This window comes from Numida meleagris, chromosome 5 (assembly GCF_002078875.1).
Source record: "Numida meleagris isolate 19003 breed g44 Domestic line chromosome 5, NumMel1.0, whole genome shotgun sequence".
Classification (NCBI taxonomy): domain Eukaryota; kingdom Metazoa; phylum Chordata; class Aves; order Galliformes; family Numididae; genus Numida; species Numida meleagris.
In genome coordinates, this window is record NC_034413.1 from 15,846,817 (window position 1) to 15,864,785 (window position 17,969).

The 17,969-nt window shown below is 34.6% G+C and overlaps 1 protein-coding gene across 3 annotated transcripts in view; it reads right to left on the bottom strand.

Annotated features, from left to right (window-relative positions):
• HECTD2 (HECT domain E3 ubiquitin protein ligase 2) overlaps positions 903-17,969 on the bottom strand; it is a 36,612-nt gene continuing 19,545 nt past the window's right edge. For 2 of the 3 annotated variants that reach the window (XM_021400662.1, XM_021400663.1), the window contains exons 10-21: positions 16,392-16,515; positions 14,429-14,525; positions 13,414-13,521; positions 12,763-12,895; positions 10,600-10,688; positions 9,014-9,172; positions 8,486-8,560; positions 7,403-7,490; positions 7,046-7,152; positions 5,764-5,879; positions 4,945-5,088; positions 903-3,006 (exon numbers count right to left, since the gene is read on the bottom strand). In XM_021400662.1, coding sequence (XP_021256337.1) covers positions 2,886-3,006; positions 4,945-5,088; positions 5,764-5,879; positions 7,046-7,152; positions 7,403-7,490; positions 8,486-8,560; positions 9,014-9,172; positions 10,600-10,688; positions 12,763-12,895; positions 13,414-13,521; positions 14,429-14,525; positions 16,392-16,515 — 1,361 coding nt within the window. In that variant the 3' untranslated portion in view covers positions 903-2,885. Of the gene's footprint in view, positions 3,007-4,944; positions 5,089-5,763; positions 5,880-6,432; positions 6,611-7,045; positions 7,153-7,402; positions 7,491-8,485; positions 8,561-9,013; positions 9,173-10,599; positions 10,689-12,762; positions 12,896-13,413; positions 13,522-14,428; positions 14,526-16,391; positions 16,516-17,969 lie in introns of those variants that run through there. The other variant, XR_002439973.1, reaches the window with a different exon arrangement.

The window sequence follows — 17,969 nt, forward strand, 5'->3', positions numbered from 1 at the left end:
TTTTCAAGAGCCAGTGCTAGGACAGAAGCAGTTTCTTTTCTCTTCTTCATATTCATTTACTAGAAGTAAATTTACATTTGCTGAATTTGTCAATCTGAAAAGATTTGTGACAAACCTATACAAAGAATAAAGTTATATATATATATTCAATTATTTTCTTAAGAATATTTATATTTCTTATCTACAATATCGATTCTTAGTTAAAAGGAAGGTCTGACATCTAATTAAGTGATTTTGGTCCTCCTCTTTGCTGCCATCTGTAGGTAACTCGAGAGGTACAAAGGAGACAAGAAACAAGTTTAAATCTGGTCAGATGTCAGTCCTGTGACGGGGACCTGCGGCGACGGGGAAGGATACTGTCCTTGTTCCCCGTCCCTCCTGATTTAAACGTTTCTAAAGAAAGATAAAAAGAAAAAAGCAGACATGTAGATCATGCTTTCAATCCCATTATGCTACATTTTAAAAATCTGAAATTAAACAAATAAGACCAGGAATTGAAGTATTTAATTTAATGACTGCACAATTTTAATACATAAAAATAGATACTTAGGAATGAACAAGTTTATACAAACCAGATTTCTTTTGTATGTTACAAAACAATGATGGAGAATTAAAAAAAATGTTGCTGTATTACAGGCAAGACAAAAAGAAAAAAACCATCATTGAGGAAAAGTTTTAAAATGATCGGAGGCTTGTTTCATAAATACAGTGCAATGCTTTCATTTAACAAATACAAAATTTACTATTTATCAACATCAGGAAATATATAAAATGTTATTGAATGACTATCTTATTTAAAAACCAATGCAAATACAATAGCTTTTTTCGAATTCTGAGGTAATATTACACAGTAAAATCAAAAAAGCATTAATAAATAAAACTAAACCCAAGACAAAGTGCAATTCAGTGAAAATAAAATAAAGCTTTTATTTTAACAACAATAGATAAATAGTTATTAAAAGTGGGCTTCAGCCCTAAAAAAATATTTCGGCTAATTTGCCATGTTTTCAGATAAACTGTATAGATATTTATTCACAAACCAACATTCCATTAGCCCAGTTCTGTAAAGAAGGGAAAGGGAGGGGGTGTTTGTATATCCACATTCAGCTTTTAGCTTCAAGCAATTTTACATTTCTGTCTAAATCATTCAGTGCCGCGGTGAACATTTCATTTGCTTCTTAACGTGAAATACTGTAAATTCAGATTTATTTTAAAATCTCCATTTGAGAGCAGCAATGTAAAATGCACGAGTTTGAAGTGTTGCTTTTAAAATTCCCTGTGCTAACCTAGCTTTGTTCCAAGCTGAGGTCAAAAGAAATTTTAATATAAATTTTGAGTAAAGCACAACAAATAGTGCCAAATATCATAAAATACTCTATTTATCTCTCCTTCAATAAAACTGTAGCATCATCATTCTCTAGGAAAGAGAATAAAATAAAATTTGTGCTTAGCTGTTGAAGAAACTGCACAACAGCTCTGAAACTACAAATTAGGAAGATTAATTTGCTGATCATGTGAAAATCTGTTAGCTGTAGAAGAATAATATACTCTTATTAGAAATAAATAATTGAGCACAGACACTACAAGCTATTTAAGCATCCAGCTTCCAGTACAAGTCAACTGGGAAGACTGACAAATTGGATGCCTCAATATTTTGAAAGATCTGGGCCTCGTTCAAATGAAAGAAAAGTCCATAGATCACACAGTAGCTATTCATATTAAAAAGGTTTCTATACTGCACACTGATAAAATCTTTCAATTTAATGAATAAATCTAGACTTACAATTATATCTGCATTTTAGAACCAGTATCTCCCCCAGCTCCTAATTTACTATTTTAGAACACTCACACCAAGAATTGTTTTCATGTAGCTGTGAAGTGAAAACCACAAAACACTGTCTTTAAATGCTGGTCTTCAGGCTAAGGAGAGCTTCAACATTCTTCTGTTATTGCATTCACTCCTGCCATACCTTACTTAACACTTTCATAAAAGCTGCTGACAAAATGATAGGCCAATCACTTTTCTAGGTGTTGCAGATTTCATTCTTTTCCTGAAATATTTCAACTTATGTGGAATTTACTTTAAATATCTAGCTTTCTTTACTATGACATTAGAGTAGATCTGATTAGTTGCTGTGAGTTTCAAAGAACGAACGGAAAAGTTGCGTAGTACCTGTAGCTTGGCCTTGATTCCCCCATGGTGAATAAAGTACCTTTGAACGTTCTCCGTACAGCCGATGCGGTTGATTTGTAAAAGCCAAATACAGAACATCTAAAACCTCTTATTAATAAAAAATATTGTTTTAGCAGTAAATGGCACTATCAAAACTCTGTTTGTTCACAGGCAGTTATTTACATGCTTCTTACATAGCCTGTTTAACTGAGAAGGAAACCAGAATATTAAAACTGCATACGTTTTATAAAGACTAGAATTCCTATTTGCTGTTGAAAAAATATGGCTACATGCTGTAAGTTATATACTTTTCTACTATTTAAGATAATTGAAAACATACCATCACTGGGACTAGCTAATGAAGAAATATTCTGTATATTATTTCCCAGAGGGATACCTATGACGTTAAGTAATTACAATTAATGATAAAGTGCTATTAAGGAAAAAATGAAAACAAAATATAACTTAGAAATCTTAATCAGGTTTCTTTTATCAAATAGACTAGTTTTTTGTATGAAGAAAATTACTTTCTGTGACAAAGCAAGCAGTGAATGTATTGCCGTTAAGGAAAGAACCAGACACTTTATATTGAATTAAAAAATACCTAAGTTGGATAAGACTCGCACAGTATCGAGACAACAAAAAGCTTAAAGGCACAATTAGAGGAGAGTGAGTGCTACATAACAATGCTGTTTTTGAAGTGTATTTTGTTTTATTCCAGACCAAACCCTTCCGCATTTGAAATTCCAATGATCAACTTCTGCTTCAATTCTTTCTTGTTCTTGTAGGGAGGGAGACAAAGCTGGTTGAAACAGGTATGGGCCACAGGCAACCTAAAACAAAAACAAAACCAATCTCTTATTTGATAATACGACAGAAGCAGGGCAATGTCATCTGCTAACGTATTTTCATTTAAGCAATATTTAAGTAAGAAACCAAGTAAAAGGAACATTACAAATAACACTACTCATATACACCTCAGGTATTAGGATGAAAATTTGCCTGCCTCTTCCTCCACAACTTTCTTGCTCTGCCTCTCTCTCTTTTTTTTTTTTTTTTAATAAGTTGTAAATATGTGTATCCAGGTTTTTCAAAGTCCAAGTAACCACATGACTTCAAAATTGGTTCTTCTCTTTACAAAGTCTGGATATAATCAGAATTCACAACATGAGGAAGGAAGTTTGGACACAGAGTTGGCATAAACAGAGCTAGATGAACCACAGTTACTTTAAGGACAGAAATCAGAAAGTTTTGTGTAGTTAAAGGCATCCTCACAGACACAGGTCTCAGGGAAAAGCACTGAGGAGCTGAGTGAAGCCCTGGAAAAAGAAGAGTTCACAAACTTTGGTATTAGACATAACAACATTTAAGTTGCAAGTATCTTCTGAAAGTTGAGGTCTGAATATACATGTTCATATACATTCAGATCACTCCTAGGACAGCCTTGTTGAAATGCAAAGCACTAGGAAGAATTAGTCGGATGAGAACAGTTCTTTAGCTGGTTGTGCTGAAGCTCCATCTGACATTGGGAATTAACCCAACACACTGAAACATTTCTAATGTTTGACCACTTAAAAGTTGGATTTTAGCACATGACTCATTTTAGCATGTTCTCTTTGAAGCCAGTGTTTTGGAAGGCAGCCGCTTGGAATCTGATCATTAGCAAACGTCCTTGAAAGACGGTAAAACTCTTCTCCAGATCTGCCCAGCCAAACAACTGCTTTTCCCCCCACTGAACAGGAGAAGAAAGTATTTGTTAATCAGACTGGAGTCCTGCTTCAGAATTTGGAAACCTGGGAAACTGGATATTCATTTGAGAATTCTCATGGCTATTACTGTCTCTGATCCTATTGTGAGAGAATGCAATGTCAGCACACACTATGTTCACCCTTGTACAGGGCATCTGACTGCAACAATCATCTCACAACACAGAACTACATAATTCTAAGATGTACACCATTTCAAAACACAGTTTCCCAGTTTCAAGACAAAGAGACTTTGAATCTCTGTTTAAGAGATTGACTGTTTTTTCTTCATTTGTTGTGCAAGATGCTCATGTCCCTTTGACATATTACTGGAACCAGTTAGCAGCTGACTGAATAAAGCATTAGAAATACTACAGTAATTTCTAGTTTGTTTTAAAATCTGATTTCATCTATGTGTTTATTTCAGCTCTCCGCAGAAAATAAAAAAAAATTGCCTGTTAAAATATTGTTCCTTTTCATTGTTTTGACTACCTTCAAAATTTCAGAAAACTGGGTAAAGTCAACCATTACTGCTTAGCAGTCAGCTCCACACCAGTAAGTTTTTCTATACATTTTTCTAAATGTATAGAATGTATTGCATTCTAAAAAGAAAAAAGAAAAAACAAAAACTGCTAGCTGGGAAGTATGAGGAATTTCTTAATTCACTTCAGTTAAAATAAAAGGCTACCAGAAACATACAAACTTGTCAAGAAGTTAGAAGGCTCAGCAAACTCAAAAAGGATCATGGTGATTCACGCTATTTTTATTAGCTCAGTTGCCAGTTAGGAATAATTAAGCAGTTTCTTTGAAATCCGGGACTTGAATGTGAAGATTGACTAAAAAAACCTGAATCTAACATAGATTTATGCAATCAATAGATAAGTTTAAAGCATTTTGAAGATAAATTAATGAAAATTGTGCATTCGTTTGCTCTTCATTAAAAAGACATTGAAATGCAATAAAGACACACAGGAAACAATTTAAGAGCAACAAACTGAAAAACAACAACAACAGAAGACTACTTACCAATCAGTGGATGTTTCACTCTTTGAAATCTTGAAATTCAAATCAGCCATACCTCCCACGGGTACTCTGTCACTTCCTGTAGCAAAATGCAGTAGCTTTTTTTGAAGGTCAAGAGAAAATCCAAGTACAACATCCCAGAAGTATCTGTATTCAGGGGTAGGAGAAGAAAATGGTTTGAGATGCAATATCCTGACAAAGCAGTATTAGGATATAATACAACAAAAAGTATATGATGAATTGACACTCGTTAGAAATTATTTAGTGTAATATATAGTATATTAGTATTATCCTAATATTCAAGGTTGAAAAAATTCCCAAGGACTTGACAAGCACCACATTTTATGAGCTTTATAATCACGTATTGGCAAATGATGCCCAAGTCTATTCTATTAAAGAAATAAATAAAACTGCTTAGTATGAAGTAGAATGGATGAAAAACGAAATTGAATGAAAAAAGTTTTTAGAAGACTGTATAACAAAATTAAAGACAGTTTTCAGTCTCAGGGATTTTAAGCTAATTTTTTTTTAAACAACAACAACAAAAAAACTCCAACCTTCATTTCCAGCTAATTACATCATTTTAAAAGTTCCTTTCCAGCAACACAGTATATCATTAAGGCCCTCTTCCTCTTCATACAGCCTTTGTTTTGTAGTGTCTAAAAACACTAATTTAACAGCATCTGCCTTATTTGGAAATAAGCTTTTTAAAACATCAATAATTTATGATCCGCTTTCAGATTACACTTGAAGAGATTATTCCAACAGCCTACCATACTACGCTGATTTTAAAGTTTAGAAAGAAAAAAACATTAAGCCTACCGTATAGTAACATCAGTTTTCTGGTAGCCCTCATATTGGGTACTTCGCTGTAAAGCAGACATATCCAGCTCAGGACTACCACAGACAAGAATTTCAACTTCTTCGGGACGAAGCAGCTGCCAGAAATTAAGTATAATATATTTTATTTCCATTAAAGGTGAAAAATAATGCTACTAGAATCAGATTAATTTTTTTTGCATGATTAAAAATTAACAGAATATTATTCAATACAATTTATAAATTAAATGGATACATATTGTTTTTATAGAAAAAATTCCTCAGTTGAAATTGGAGGAATCTTTTATTATGGCATACAGTACCATACAGTACCAAACAAAATTAACGGATAACAAATTTTACTACAGTTCTTTTGTTCTTCACTTCCTTTTCATTCTTACAGTTATTATAACAGCTTGTCTTCTGATTAGATTACAATGAGATTGAAGAAAATTAAGTTTTACATGTGCATCTCAGAAAGAGTATCTTGATTTTTTTTTAAAACAATTTCCATTACACTTGCATTGAAAATCCTGATGTAGGTTTGTAAGTAGCAGTGGCTGACAGAACTTACTCTTAGTTGTACTTACTGCTGTGCAAAGCATATAACCATAAATCATGTTTTGCAATCACTAAGTTTACTACAGAAGAACCTACTTCTTATTCACTTACTACATCATCTTTTAAATGCCTGAAAATACTTCACTGCACTTCAGTAGATTATCATTCTCCTTCCTGAAACTTCCCGGCAGCTAGCCACATTCTGCTTTACTGCAAGTCTGCCATACTTGGCTAACTTCATAGGAATGCAGAAATTTTCATGAAAAACGTAAATACCTCTTCTTTCTCACTGCAGAAGGAACAATGTAAAATACAAAAAAAAAATTTCAAAAGCCAAATATGACTGAATATACAAGAATATTTAACTTCAACCTCATTGAAAGCTCTTTCTGCAAAAAGTAATGTGATTTTAAGAGTAATCACTCAAGAGCACACAGACATACTTGCTCTACTGCTCACAACTGTAGCAAATGCAGAGCACTCACAAGAGCCTTTGAATTGTCTGCAAATATGTACTGATAAACATAACTTGAGCTTTATTTATCTGTAGTATTCCACTAAAAGCAGTTATCAGCTGACTGCCTATTTAATTCTCCTTTTCAACCATATCCATTGACTAAGATGCTTGATGAATCCTAAAGCCATCCAGTGTAGATACTAAGTTCCATAATTTAGGTCATGATCACATATTTGAAACAGAAGTGATATTCTCTTTCATTCTTACCAGTAATGCATACGAAGCACAGACACTATGAAATCCGTAATAGAAAGCTGCAAATTGTTTGTAGATTGATTTGTTGAGAAGGAAGTCAACATAAAGTTGCACATACTCTAAAAAAGAGAAAAAATAATTTCTTTTGTTAGATTGTAATAATTTAAACAGCCATTTGTAGCGCTCTCCAAAATTGTACTGAATTCATAAAACAAAGGACATTCGTTTTTATTTACTATTAAATTGTTAGGCATACCAGAAAGGAATGCAGGAATTTAGTTTTCATATTTTGTTAAACAAAACTAATGCTTATAGTAAGTGAAAAATTGATAAACGTAATACTTGTGTAGCTAACATGTACTGAAGTACCTTTCCTATTCTGATTTGTGACAGGAATTTTATCTCCATTTGGCTTTAGGTTGTAAGATTTTATAACACCAAATTCTTCCTGAAAAACCTGGAGAAAGAGAGAACTCAAGTTCAGTACCTTAAGCATTCAAATACTAGCAAATTACAAAGCTTGTATTCATAACTCTATGTCATTCTTCTCTCTCTTAAGCACATGTTTTAATCCTACGGTGTTTTTTTAGTTAAATAATACAGTTCTCAGCAAAGTGCTTAAGAAATCCTGTATTCAAGATAGAAAGACTGTCCCCATTCAACTGTGATCTACCAAACCGTAGGCTGTGGATTCAAATTTAAAGTTAAAAGAATACATTTCTAAGAACAATTTAGGAATATCAAATACAATTCAGAAGGTGTTTCTTCCACTGTAGCTCTCTAGGAACTCAGAAACAACCACTTTACAAAAGTTCTCACATAGTTTCATAATAATGAAATAGAAAGCTGAGGCAAGAAAAGGTCAATACAAGCCCAACACAAGTTCAGAAACCAGCACAAAATTTTACTAAATAATATGCTTCCTAAAACAATGAATAAATGAAATAGACTTTCTTGACTGAATAACAGAAATACAGTCATTTCTTAGATATACGGGTCTGGCAGAACTATTTTAACTTTAACAAGCAAGTATAGGCTATGTGAGATTTCCGGGAAAAAGCACATAAATTAACAGGAATAAGCTCTGTCTTCAGTTAGACAGAAAAGGGATTGTTTTGCAGCCAGATGAATTCCACAAGCAGATCACTGACTGCAATGTCAATGTCAGAGCAAGCAAAGAGCTGTAATGGTACCAGTAGCTGAGCATGGATCCCCAGCAGTCAATGCTCAGGTCCACTTACACTGTCAAGGAACAACAGCTAAAAGCCCCATAATGAAGCCAGCCACTATGTGCCCCAAGCACTACAGCGGCTCTTGAAGCAAGCTTTAATGATCATGCAGATACATTATGAACAATAACCAATCATACAGTAGCAGACCACTCCACTGCAGAAACAATGGTAAGATTACTGAACTAGTTTGAGAATCACTTATAGTTGAGTACTTAATGACCTGAAAGGTTGAGTAAAAATCCTCTTCAACGTTGCCTTCATAGGACAGAAGTTCACTCAGTCCATGGGCTAATTCCTACAATATAAGTACAAGCTCTTTAGCAAACCCACAAAATGAATTGATGTACTCTGCAAGCGCATGCCAAAATTATTCTCTATAAGCTATCTTGGAAAAAGCGTCATATTCAAAATGTGTATGTGGAAAAACAAAGACCTGCTTAATCAGAGTACTTAGAAGAGTTTTTTTTGTCACCGAATTTCAGTATGAACTTAAAATTTTCCTTTTACTATGGAAAAGATGTTTAAAATAACATATCAAATTTTGTTATTCTAACTTCAAGTAGTCCTACAAAAGTTCTGCTGTGCATGAAAACATGGAGAATTAACGTTTTGAACAGAAAAAGAGAGACTATATCAGTTGGTGCAAAAAAAAAAAAGGGTCATTCTGAAACAGTCTACAATTCAAGCATTATAATAAATAGAACAGGTTCTAAATCAGTAATTTAGCCTCCAAAAGCTTAATACTTACAGGCATTATCTGAAATAGGTCATCTAATGTGACATCACAGATGCCCACGAGTGTGTTATGATCACAGGGAACAATAGGAGGACTCAACAATTTCTTGTAACAACAAGGTGGGAAACGAATATCCAAGGTGATGCTATTATAGACAGCAAGGCCCATAAGCTAGACGTGTCAAATATTAAGGGCAAAATCTACACATTTTTATCACGATTAGCGATTTAAGTAACTTGGAAAAATATTTAACATTTTACTGAGCATACTCTAAAAACCTGGTAAAGAAACTGAGGGAATGGAAGTTAATTAGATTTGTTTGGACTGATGTTATTTTAAACACAATTTTGTAATAGTGTTTCAGTATTAAGTAATAGTTAAAATGGTCAAACGAGGCATGTTGCCAAAATGCTTGAAAATCTTCATCATATTTTCTAGAAGCATTTCCTGAAGAAATCGTTCCAACGTATTGTTATGAAAAAATTTTTGTTCAGTTTTTTTTAAAACAGAACTGTAGTCGTGTACATTTTTAATAAAAAAATCCGGAGAGCTGTAAATATAGACATTTTTATTTGAAATACACTTAAAAGCATGATGACAAAGCTGAGACTACAGCTCATCAGCTAGCACACTGAAATGTACCTGGTAAGACATTGTAATTCCAGAATTTGGTTAAAGTAGTGATGGGGAGAGAGTAGTCTATCACTCTCATTTAGAAAGATGTGCATATATGAGAAACAGATCCCTCCTCTTAGGCTTGTGTTTGTTAGTATCAGATTTGCTACTACAGCCTTCTGTACTCATGTTAATTAATACTGAATAGCTTAAGTTTTATGCACTGCACTTCATTTTTTTTTCTTTCATAGCAGGGACACTGTCCTCAGCAAGTCATTGCATACAGCTACCAAGGACTACTCATGATAAATGAGAAAATGTCATCCACGTCCTTACGATATTTAAATAAGGCATAAACACCAATCATGACACTTACCTGAACTAACAATTTATAGTAGAAACTTGAAATTAATAAAAAAAATAGAAGAACCCAGTTCATGATTCAGCTTCCTTCTAGTAAAATGGGGGCATCACCCACCACCTCATCTTAAGGGAGTTACAAGACAACATTAGCATTAATCATTTGTCTGAGGACTCCATAAATTAGTACAACAAAAGACCTAGGAAACAATCTTACACTCACGTGGAAAACATCCAGTTTAAAACCAAACCAAACCAACAGAAGGTCACATATTTCCCAATAGGAAGTTAAACAAAAGATTAATGAACCCAGGGTCAGTTATAGGTACTGAATGAAAGCCAGAAGTGAAGTACAAAAAAAAGTTACAGCGTATACACAATATAGTTGCATATGAAATCTTAATTCCACTATTTTCCGACTTCAAAATGCACCATGTACCCATATCAACCATTTTCTTCCCATTTTTTTTAGTCTACTTGCTTGAATGACTTTTTTAATACATTTAAAATGGAACATACTTGTAGATACGTCAGAATGAGTTCTGATCAGCCTTTCATATCTTACTTTATCCCTGTAATTAAATCACTGCTTCTTTAGCACCGTCATGAGGACAAAAGGATACAGCTCCAACTAGTCGGAATTCAGAATAGTTATCGCACTTAAAGCTGCTGAACCAATGGCAGTGAGAGTCCTTGTGGTACGTGAACATGCCTGCAGAAGAGGAAAGCTGCACTTCAAAAAGCCTTATCTTTAATAGAAGGCCACACAAAACCAAATTTTTCTCACATATGCACCATTAAGTGCTTATCTCCATGCTCATTCTCAGTCCTGTGCCTTCCCTTCCCTAGCTGTGCCCTGTTGGTCCTTGGGCAAGGACCACCAGGAGCAGCTCCAGCCCTGAGGCAAAACTAAGGCCCTCAACCTGGTCTTCTTCTTCAAGTGCCTCATGATCTGTAAAGTCAGAAATGTAACTGATCAACCAACAATTTTCCTTCTGCAATGTAAGTCTATTTCTTCGCCTCTTCCTATTGCAATAGCAGATGACAATCATAAAAAATGTTGGCATGAATCCCATGATACAGATACCAAAAACTTTACCATCTTAGAATAGAAAGCTGTAAAACTTTATCATGTGAATATACTAGCATCAAAGGGTACGCTTCATATTTATCTGTCTAAAAAGTATACTAGAGTAATTTAAAAAAGCCACACCACAAAAACCCTAGAAGTACTGGCCACTGGTCTAAATTACAAGCTAGGTCCTACCAAAATCAAAACTGTAAACTAGCAGTACTGATATTTGCTTTAGATACAGGTTGTTCTGTTTTAAAGAGTAAAAGAAAGCAAAAACCTACACAACGAACCCACAAAGAGCTTTAAGACACCCAGGTAAGAAGCAGTTCTCAAACAAGAAAGACAGTGCACTCTTAACCTAGAGTGCACTGACAGCTTCTGACAAACATCATTTATAACTTAAAAAACAACAGTTGACTATACAGTCCCTTTCCAGGGGATGAGAACATCTCTGAACTCTTCCCACACTTGCCTGATAGCCATATCAATGAAAGAATTTACATCTTAAAGAAAGGAAGCCTGCCAAAGTTGGTGAGAACTCTTGAGTGCTTTTAAACTCATCCGTTACCAAGTTTTACTGACAACATATTTTTATTAACAGAATTGTCAAACTTACAGAATTATTATCTCCCCACAAAGAGCCCTTTTTACTAGAGTAAGAACTTCAGGCAAATAATGATTTCAGCAGATCTGAGCAGATACTTCAGAACCTTTAGAAGGAGTCCTATAAACAATCAAGCACCACGCATCTGAGGGACACAAACACTTCCCGACAAAGACACACAAGCTCTCGGATTCTATCAAGGACTATCAGGTGTTATGCTGTAGTCCCTGGAAATCAATGTTTCTAAATTTAAGTCAGCTTGGGAACACTTTAACACATTATAAAATTAGTAATGTATCCACACAGAGCTGAGGAAAGCTGACTCATTTGTAAAAAAAATTAGTATGGGGAAAAAAACCACCCAGTTCCACCTACAGCAATATACAAGTACACTGAACTGCTTTAAGAACGTTCATTCATGTCTTTTGACTTGCTATTTACTCAAAAAAACTCTCCCCTTTTTTTTTTTCCTCCCTCTTGGGCCAGAAAATACTTGTCTTACTCCATAAAATAGTTGATGGTCTTCTCCCCTTTGCTCAGATGTAAATCAAGATCCTGTCTCTGGATATAGCTGGAAACACTAACACAACAGATATATCAGGGGAAAAAACTTCAAGAAAATATCAACTACTACTCTTGATCCACTCTCCTTTGTAACCAGTACGCTCACTAGCCTAAGGGTACTAACAAACCAAAAACAATGAGTCTCTGATAACTGAAATAATATTTAGCATGATTAAAGTCTTAAATAGCTGAAACTCAATTTTAATTGTAAAACTTTTAGGTGATTAGAGCTTTGTTCACCCTCTAATTTTGTTTTTCCACTGAAATGAACTTCCATTTTTTTCAGCCATACTTGAACCTCCTTGTCCGAAGCCAAGATTTTGTAAGCTTTTCAGTACTTTTCACTCTCTTATGCTGTCTTCTATTCCAAACGCTCTTCCCATACTCCTGACATATATTTTAACTTGCCTGGTTTCATTTATTACATAAATTAGTAAACGATCTGCCTAATACTGGAATAATGAAGAGTTCTTATCTATCACTGTCTTGATGATTTAAAATCAACAAATTTTCAAGTTGTACTTAACATTCATACAGACTCACCATAGTCTGGGTGAAAAATCTGGCGAATGAGAAGAAGAAACCATTCTTTTGTCAGGCCACCCATATCAAGACCAGCTTCTCCTACAAACGTGACTTTTAACTTCTTTTTTAAATCTGCCCTCTTCCTTGTTAGCTATTACAAAATATACAGGGGGAAAAAAAATAGAGGAGATTTAACATACGACCAGTATTTCTATCCATAGAGAACATGTCTCTTTTTTTCTACCACTCTTGCCTTGTTTAAACTAGTAACTTGCATCACAAACCCTAGATGACTAGTCGCTATTTGTGCTCGTATCATGGATCTGGATCCTTCACAGTTTGATACTTATGCACTATGCTCATACGACAAAAATTGCAAACATACACACACACCCCACATACCCTGTACACACCATGTGGTACTCAAACATATTTTCATTATGAGTTTAGTTATAGAACAGCTTAAGGACAGAAAATAAAGTTCTGATTTTTTAAATCTATTTTAGCAGAACTCCTACTGTGATGTGGTAATTCAATTTCTTTTGTTATGTATTACATAGCCGTGTTTCCTGTCTTAGCACAAGAAGATTTAAACACGACTTATCATACTGAATTCTAAGTGCAATGCCAATTTTGCAGCTACACACCATTTAATTTCATTTTTGATACCTCATCAAGTGAATCACTAACGAGGTGCGTCCTCCTCACTTTCACATTTAGGAACAACATATTCATGTCCGGTTTCTGTCTGCGAGAGACTTTATCCACAAGGCTTTGCTATTTGATTGAAAAAGAAACACCATATATGTAACAACTTCATTTAAAAAACAAAGTGCCACACTTGTTAAATGTAAGAAGCCCTTATAATCTGGCATCATAGACATTATCTTAACTATCTAGGCAGCTGCTTCAATACATTCTAAGAAGTAGAAAGCAATGCAATCTCTTTTTCAGTGCAAGCAGCATTCACATAATGTAAACTTATCGGGATACATAAGAAGTAGGTGGTAATTGTACGGCAAACTTTTAAACTCCCTAAATAGTTGAAAAACACCCATAGGATTCTGGAGAATGGCTTGCACATTACTTAGCTATTCACAAGATAAGTCTAGCAAGTCGGGGATGGAGACGTGGTGCTGCCACATACTGAGTAAACCAGTAATTCCTAGCACCCGATGAAAGTTACCACCTAGACAGGCAGACAAAGCCTCTTCCAATACGCAAGAGGTTGCAGTACCTCTTCTGTGACTTGCGAACATGCAGCCATGTCTTGGTCTCCCATAACACATTCACAGAATAAAATAGGAAACGGACCAAAATTCTCAGGGAATTTTCCTTCGTAATTAGATCCTTAACATCATGATTTCTTATCAAACCCAGTACATTCTGTTGGTTCCTCCAAAAGAAAAATGAACCAAAAGAAAGCCAGCAACACTTATACTGCAACCCTTTTCCCCAACACTGGCATTTAGAAGCATCTTAAAACTGAGCATGTTAAAATAAAAATTACTGAGGATCTAGCATGGACATTTGTAGACCAGTAATAGTAAAATGGCTCACATTTTTTTCAGGATGATCCAACATATTAAAAGTAGTGATGAAAGGCTGTATGGAATATTTAGCTAAGAAAAATTTACAAAATGCCAATTGATTAGACAAACCCATTTATCACTGAATGACTTACCCGTGCAATACTTATCATTTGTTGTTCTGAATCCCTCTGAATAATAACTTTTTTCGCTGCTATAGAGATAATAAAGGGGTACTGACAGAAAGAAAACCTGAATGACGAGAAAAAAGAGAAAACATTCCATTTTTAGCATCTAGCATAGTATTTGCTTTTTAAGAAAATAGGAATGAATTTTCACGTTATCATTCAGTAATGTGAATAATAATTTAGAAATAGTTCTTTTTTTTTGCATTGTATACATAGATAATCAATTAATTAGAACTCAAATTGCTTAGTTAGAAATGCTACTAGGAATTCTACTTAGTAGTGATAACAATTCTGAATAAAATTCTTAAATTGTTTATCAATAGATCTAATAAAAAGCAGTATTCAATTACAAATGTCAAGAAGTAACTTCTGTTTTAAATATTAAATTCAAATTGCTACAAGGAATTAAGGAAAGTGAGAATATTTTATTAAATACAAGCTGGACAGTTATCTCAGTGTGGCATTCATAGGCATACAGGGGACGTATTTCTGATTTGGCTTATTTGTGTCTCTGGTTTTCAAAGGCACTGATTTTCTTCAGGTCCTTCTGATTTAACTTAGGGCTACAAGCACTCAGGACTTCTAGATCACATTACAGCTATATTCCACTGCAGTCAAATAATACTAAGAATTTTTAAACTTTTCCAAAACCACCAGGAGAAAATATTTTTTTTGTCACTTGTTACTAAAGTAAGTCTTTTGCTCTGCAAAGCTCGTGCATTGCCTAACAAGTTCACATTGAGATATTCAGAGCTTCAGACTCTGCGTGCACTATGAATGCTGCCTGTGAGGAGCTCTGGATTCTAATGTCTTTAGGAAATCAAGGAAATTGAAAAAAAGATTCTCAGTTGGTCCACTGAAAATACACATACAAAATGTTTTATCAAGAAGTGTCAAGACAGTTGGAAGAACTATGTATTTCAAAATACTTCATACTCAAGGTAAACCAGAACTTCTTCATACTTGTCCTTAATTCTAAGCATACAGTCTTGACTGTGATTTATTTTTTTAAATAGAACAACACAGATTTAGAAGATATAAAATTGGAAAAAAGTGGTTGTGACACAGTACAAAAACTTACTTTAAATATAATAGAGCTAGTCTGCACTACTTCCAAAACTACGTATCACACAAACTTTGTTTTGATATATACTGAATTTCCAGCGTCCCAGCTAACTGAAAAGAAGCAGGTAGAAATCTCACAGCTCTTTTATAAGCTTGGATGTGGGTGTTGAAGCAGCCAGATGGTGCCCATGGAAAAATAAACAATAAATAAATCTGAAGCTCGGCAGTATAGAGCAGTATACAGATTCCAGCGCTTTGACTGAGACTCCACAAAGCCAGCAGTGTATTTATTACTGTCATAGCCGTTCCTTCCTCCTTCCCAAGCAGATTTTAAAACTTTGCAGGAAGATTAAATGCCCGTTTCTCCACGTTTCTAGATCATACATCTGGCTGCCTGTAAAGACTTAAGTTTCATGCAACAGAAATAAGCACAACTGATATGACTGGAACAAATATGGTCAGACCCACATACACATAGGATATTTAGCTACCATCCTTAAGTGTTAAGTATGCATACAACACTTCCTATGAATGTGTCAGAAATTAAAATATGTTCGTAATAACATGCAATTAACAAACAGGCACTGCAGAATCTATGCTAATAAACAATAAACTCATGTTATTATGAACATTTTACATCTTTTCTCCAGTTTGCAACAGTAGAATTAGATTTTTTACAGTCAACCTCACATCCATGCACCTTCTGCAAGCAGTAGTTATGTTTTTCCAATAAAATGCAGTATTTGATATGGCTATATATACACACATGGATATGGCACATATACCATTTACACAAGTATATACGTGTATATGTAGTGCTTTGACATATTGCATACATGAAAAGAAACAACCACATTTTCCTTACCTGTGAGAATTTCCGTAACATTGCCAGTTATGATATTCTTCCATAAGATCAATATGATCAAGTGTAGAATTATAGAAATCCGTATATGAAATAATAGGAGGGCTAATCAGACTATTTGCAGCATCTGCAAAGAAAATGCAAGAGTCTTTCAAGGTGCTCCTTGGATTGGGTACAAACACATTTTCTAAGGACTGGGAGCAACACTGAGAGAAAAGAAACTAAGACAAGTGGGTAACTTGGTTTCAGTCTTAACCACAGCACTGCAAGTATGACATTAAACTTCATGACATCATATTGATAGCTGTAAAAGTAGTAATTTCCAGGATCAGTCTGAGTATGATAAGAGAAACGTGATACATTGGATATTATTTCTGACCTCAAGACCAACTTCACAAGGGCATTTGACTCTAGCCCACCTAATGACATACACAAAGTTAAGGTAAAAAATGCTGTATTCTGCTGAAATCAATGAAAAATGACAGACTTCTTAAACATTTTCACTTAACTTCAAGCACACCTATGGATATAACATCTGCATGCTTTCCACTTATCTGTTTGAATTAGATGTCTATTTACAAAAAGGGTGGAAATGGAGGAGCACAACAAATTATGTTTTTCCTCATCTAACTACTATACCACAAGCACAAAAATTGAGTACCCAACAAATGAAGAAAGCTAATTCACAGTTAAACAGCCTATGTAAAACTCACATAACACATAGCTAATAAGTTCTTTCTAAATAATTTAATTTTGATCATTCAGGCAGGAAGCAGTGCATTTTGAATCACTAAATATCTTTTTCCTAGTTTTATATATGCAGAATGAACAAATAAGCAACTCTTCCACAGATGACTACAGAACAAAGAAGAAAAGTCTTGGTTTTGGATACAGCTGAGCCTGCGTGTCCAAGTTGCCCCTCTGGATAGGCAGGACTACGCAGGACTCTAGATAGGAGAAGTTGGGTGGTTTTTTTTTTAAATAAGAATCCAGAGATATGACAAGATCCTCGCCCCAATCAATTTTCTCAACATTTTCATTTGCTCCTAGAAAGCATGAAGCAAATAAGGGTTTTCTACCCCTCAGTAAAAGGGAACTGACCTGAGGCTTTCCATTTCCATAGTAGAAGCTCTGATTACTAAACTAGCGAGGGCTGGACAAAGAGAAAGTTTGCATCTGCAGTGGCCACATTTGCTGTGTTCTACATTGAACGGGACAGAGATTTACTTTTTCCAGACTGTAGTTCTGAACTTAGGAAGCATAAACATTGTTTAACTTACCTAGATGTTAAAAACATCCACGAGGCTAAGCAAGTTACAGAAGAAATTCTAGCAATTGCACATTCAAAACAGTTTCTTTCATAAATCCATGGGAAACTTTTCCCATTGCTTACCTCTGTGGATTTTTCTTTGAATGATCTCCTGTTGTTATTATAGGAAAATGATGCTATAGCAATTATCGTTTACAAAAAAAGCGAGTATGAGGGCTTCCTAACAGATGCCTTTGCCTGATATAAATTTTGGCACTCTTTTCTATTGTAGTTCATACTGTGCTACCACCAACATCCAACTTTCCCCCTTG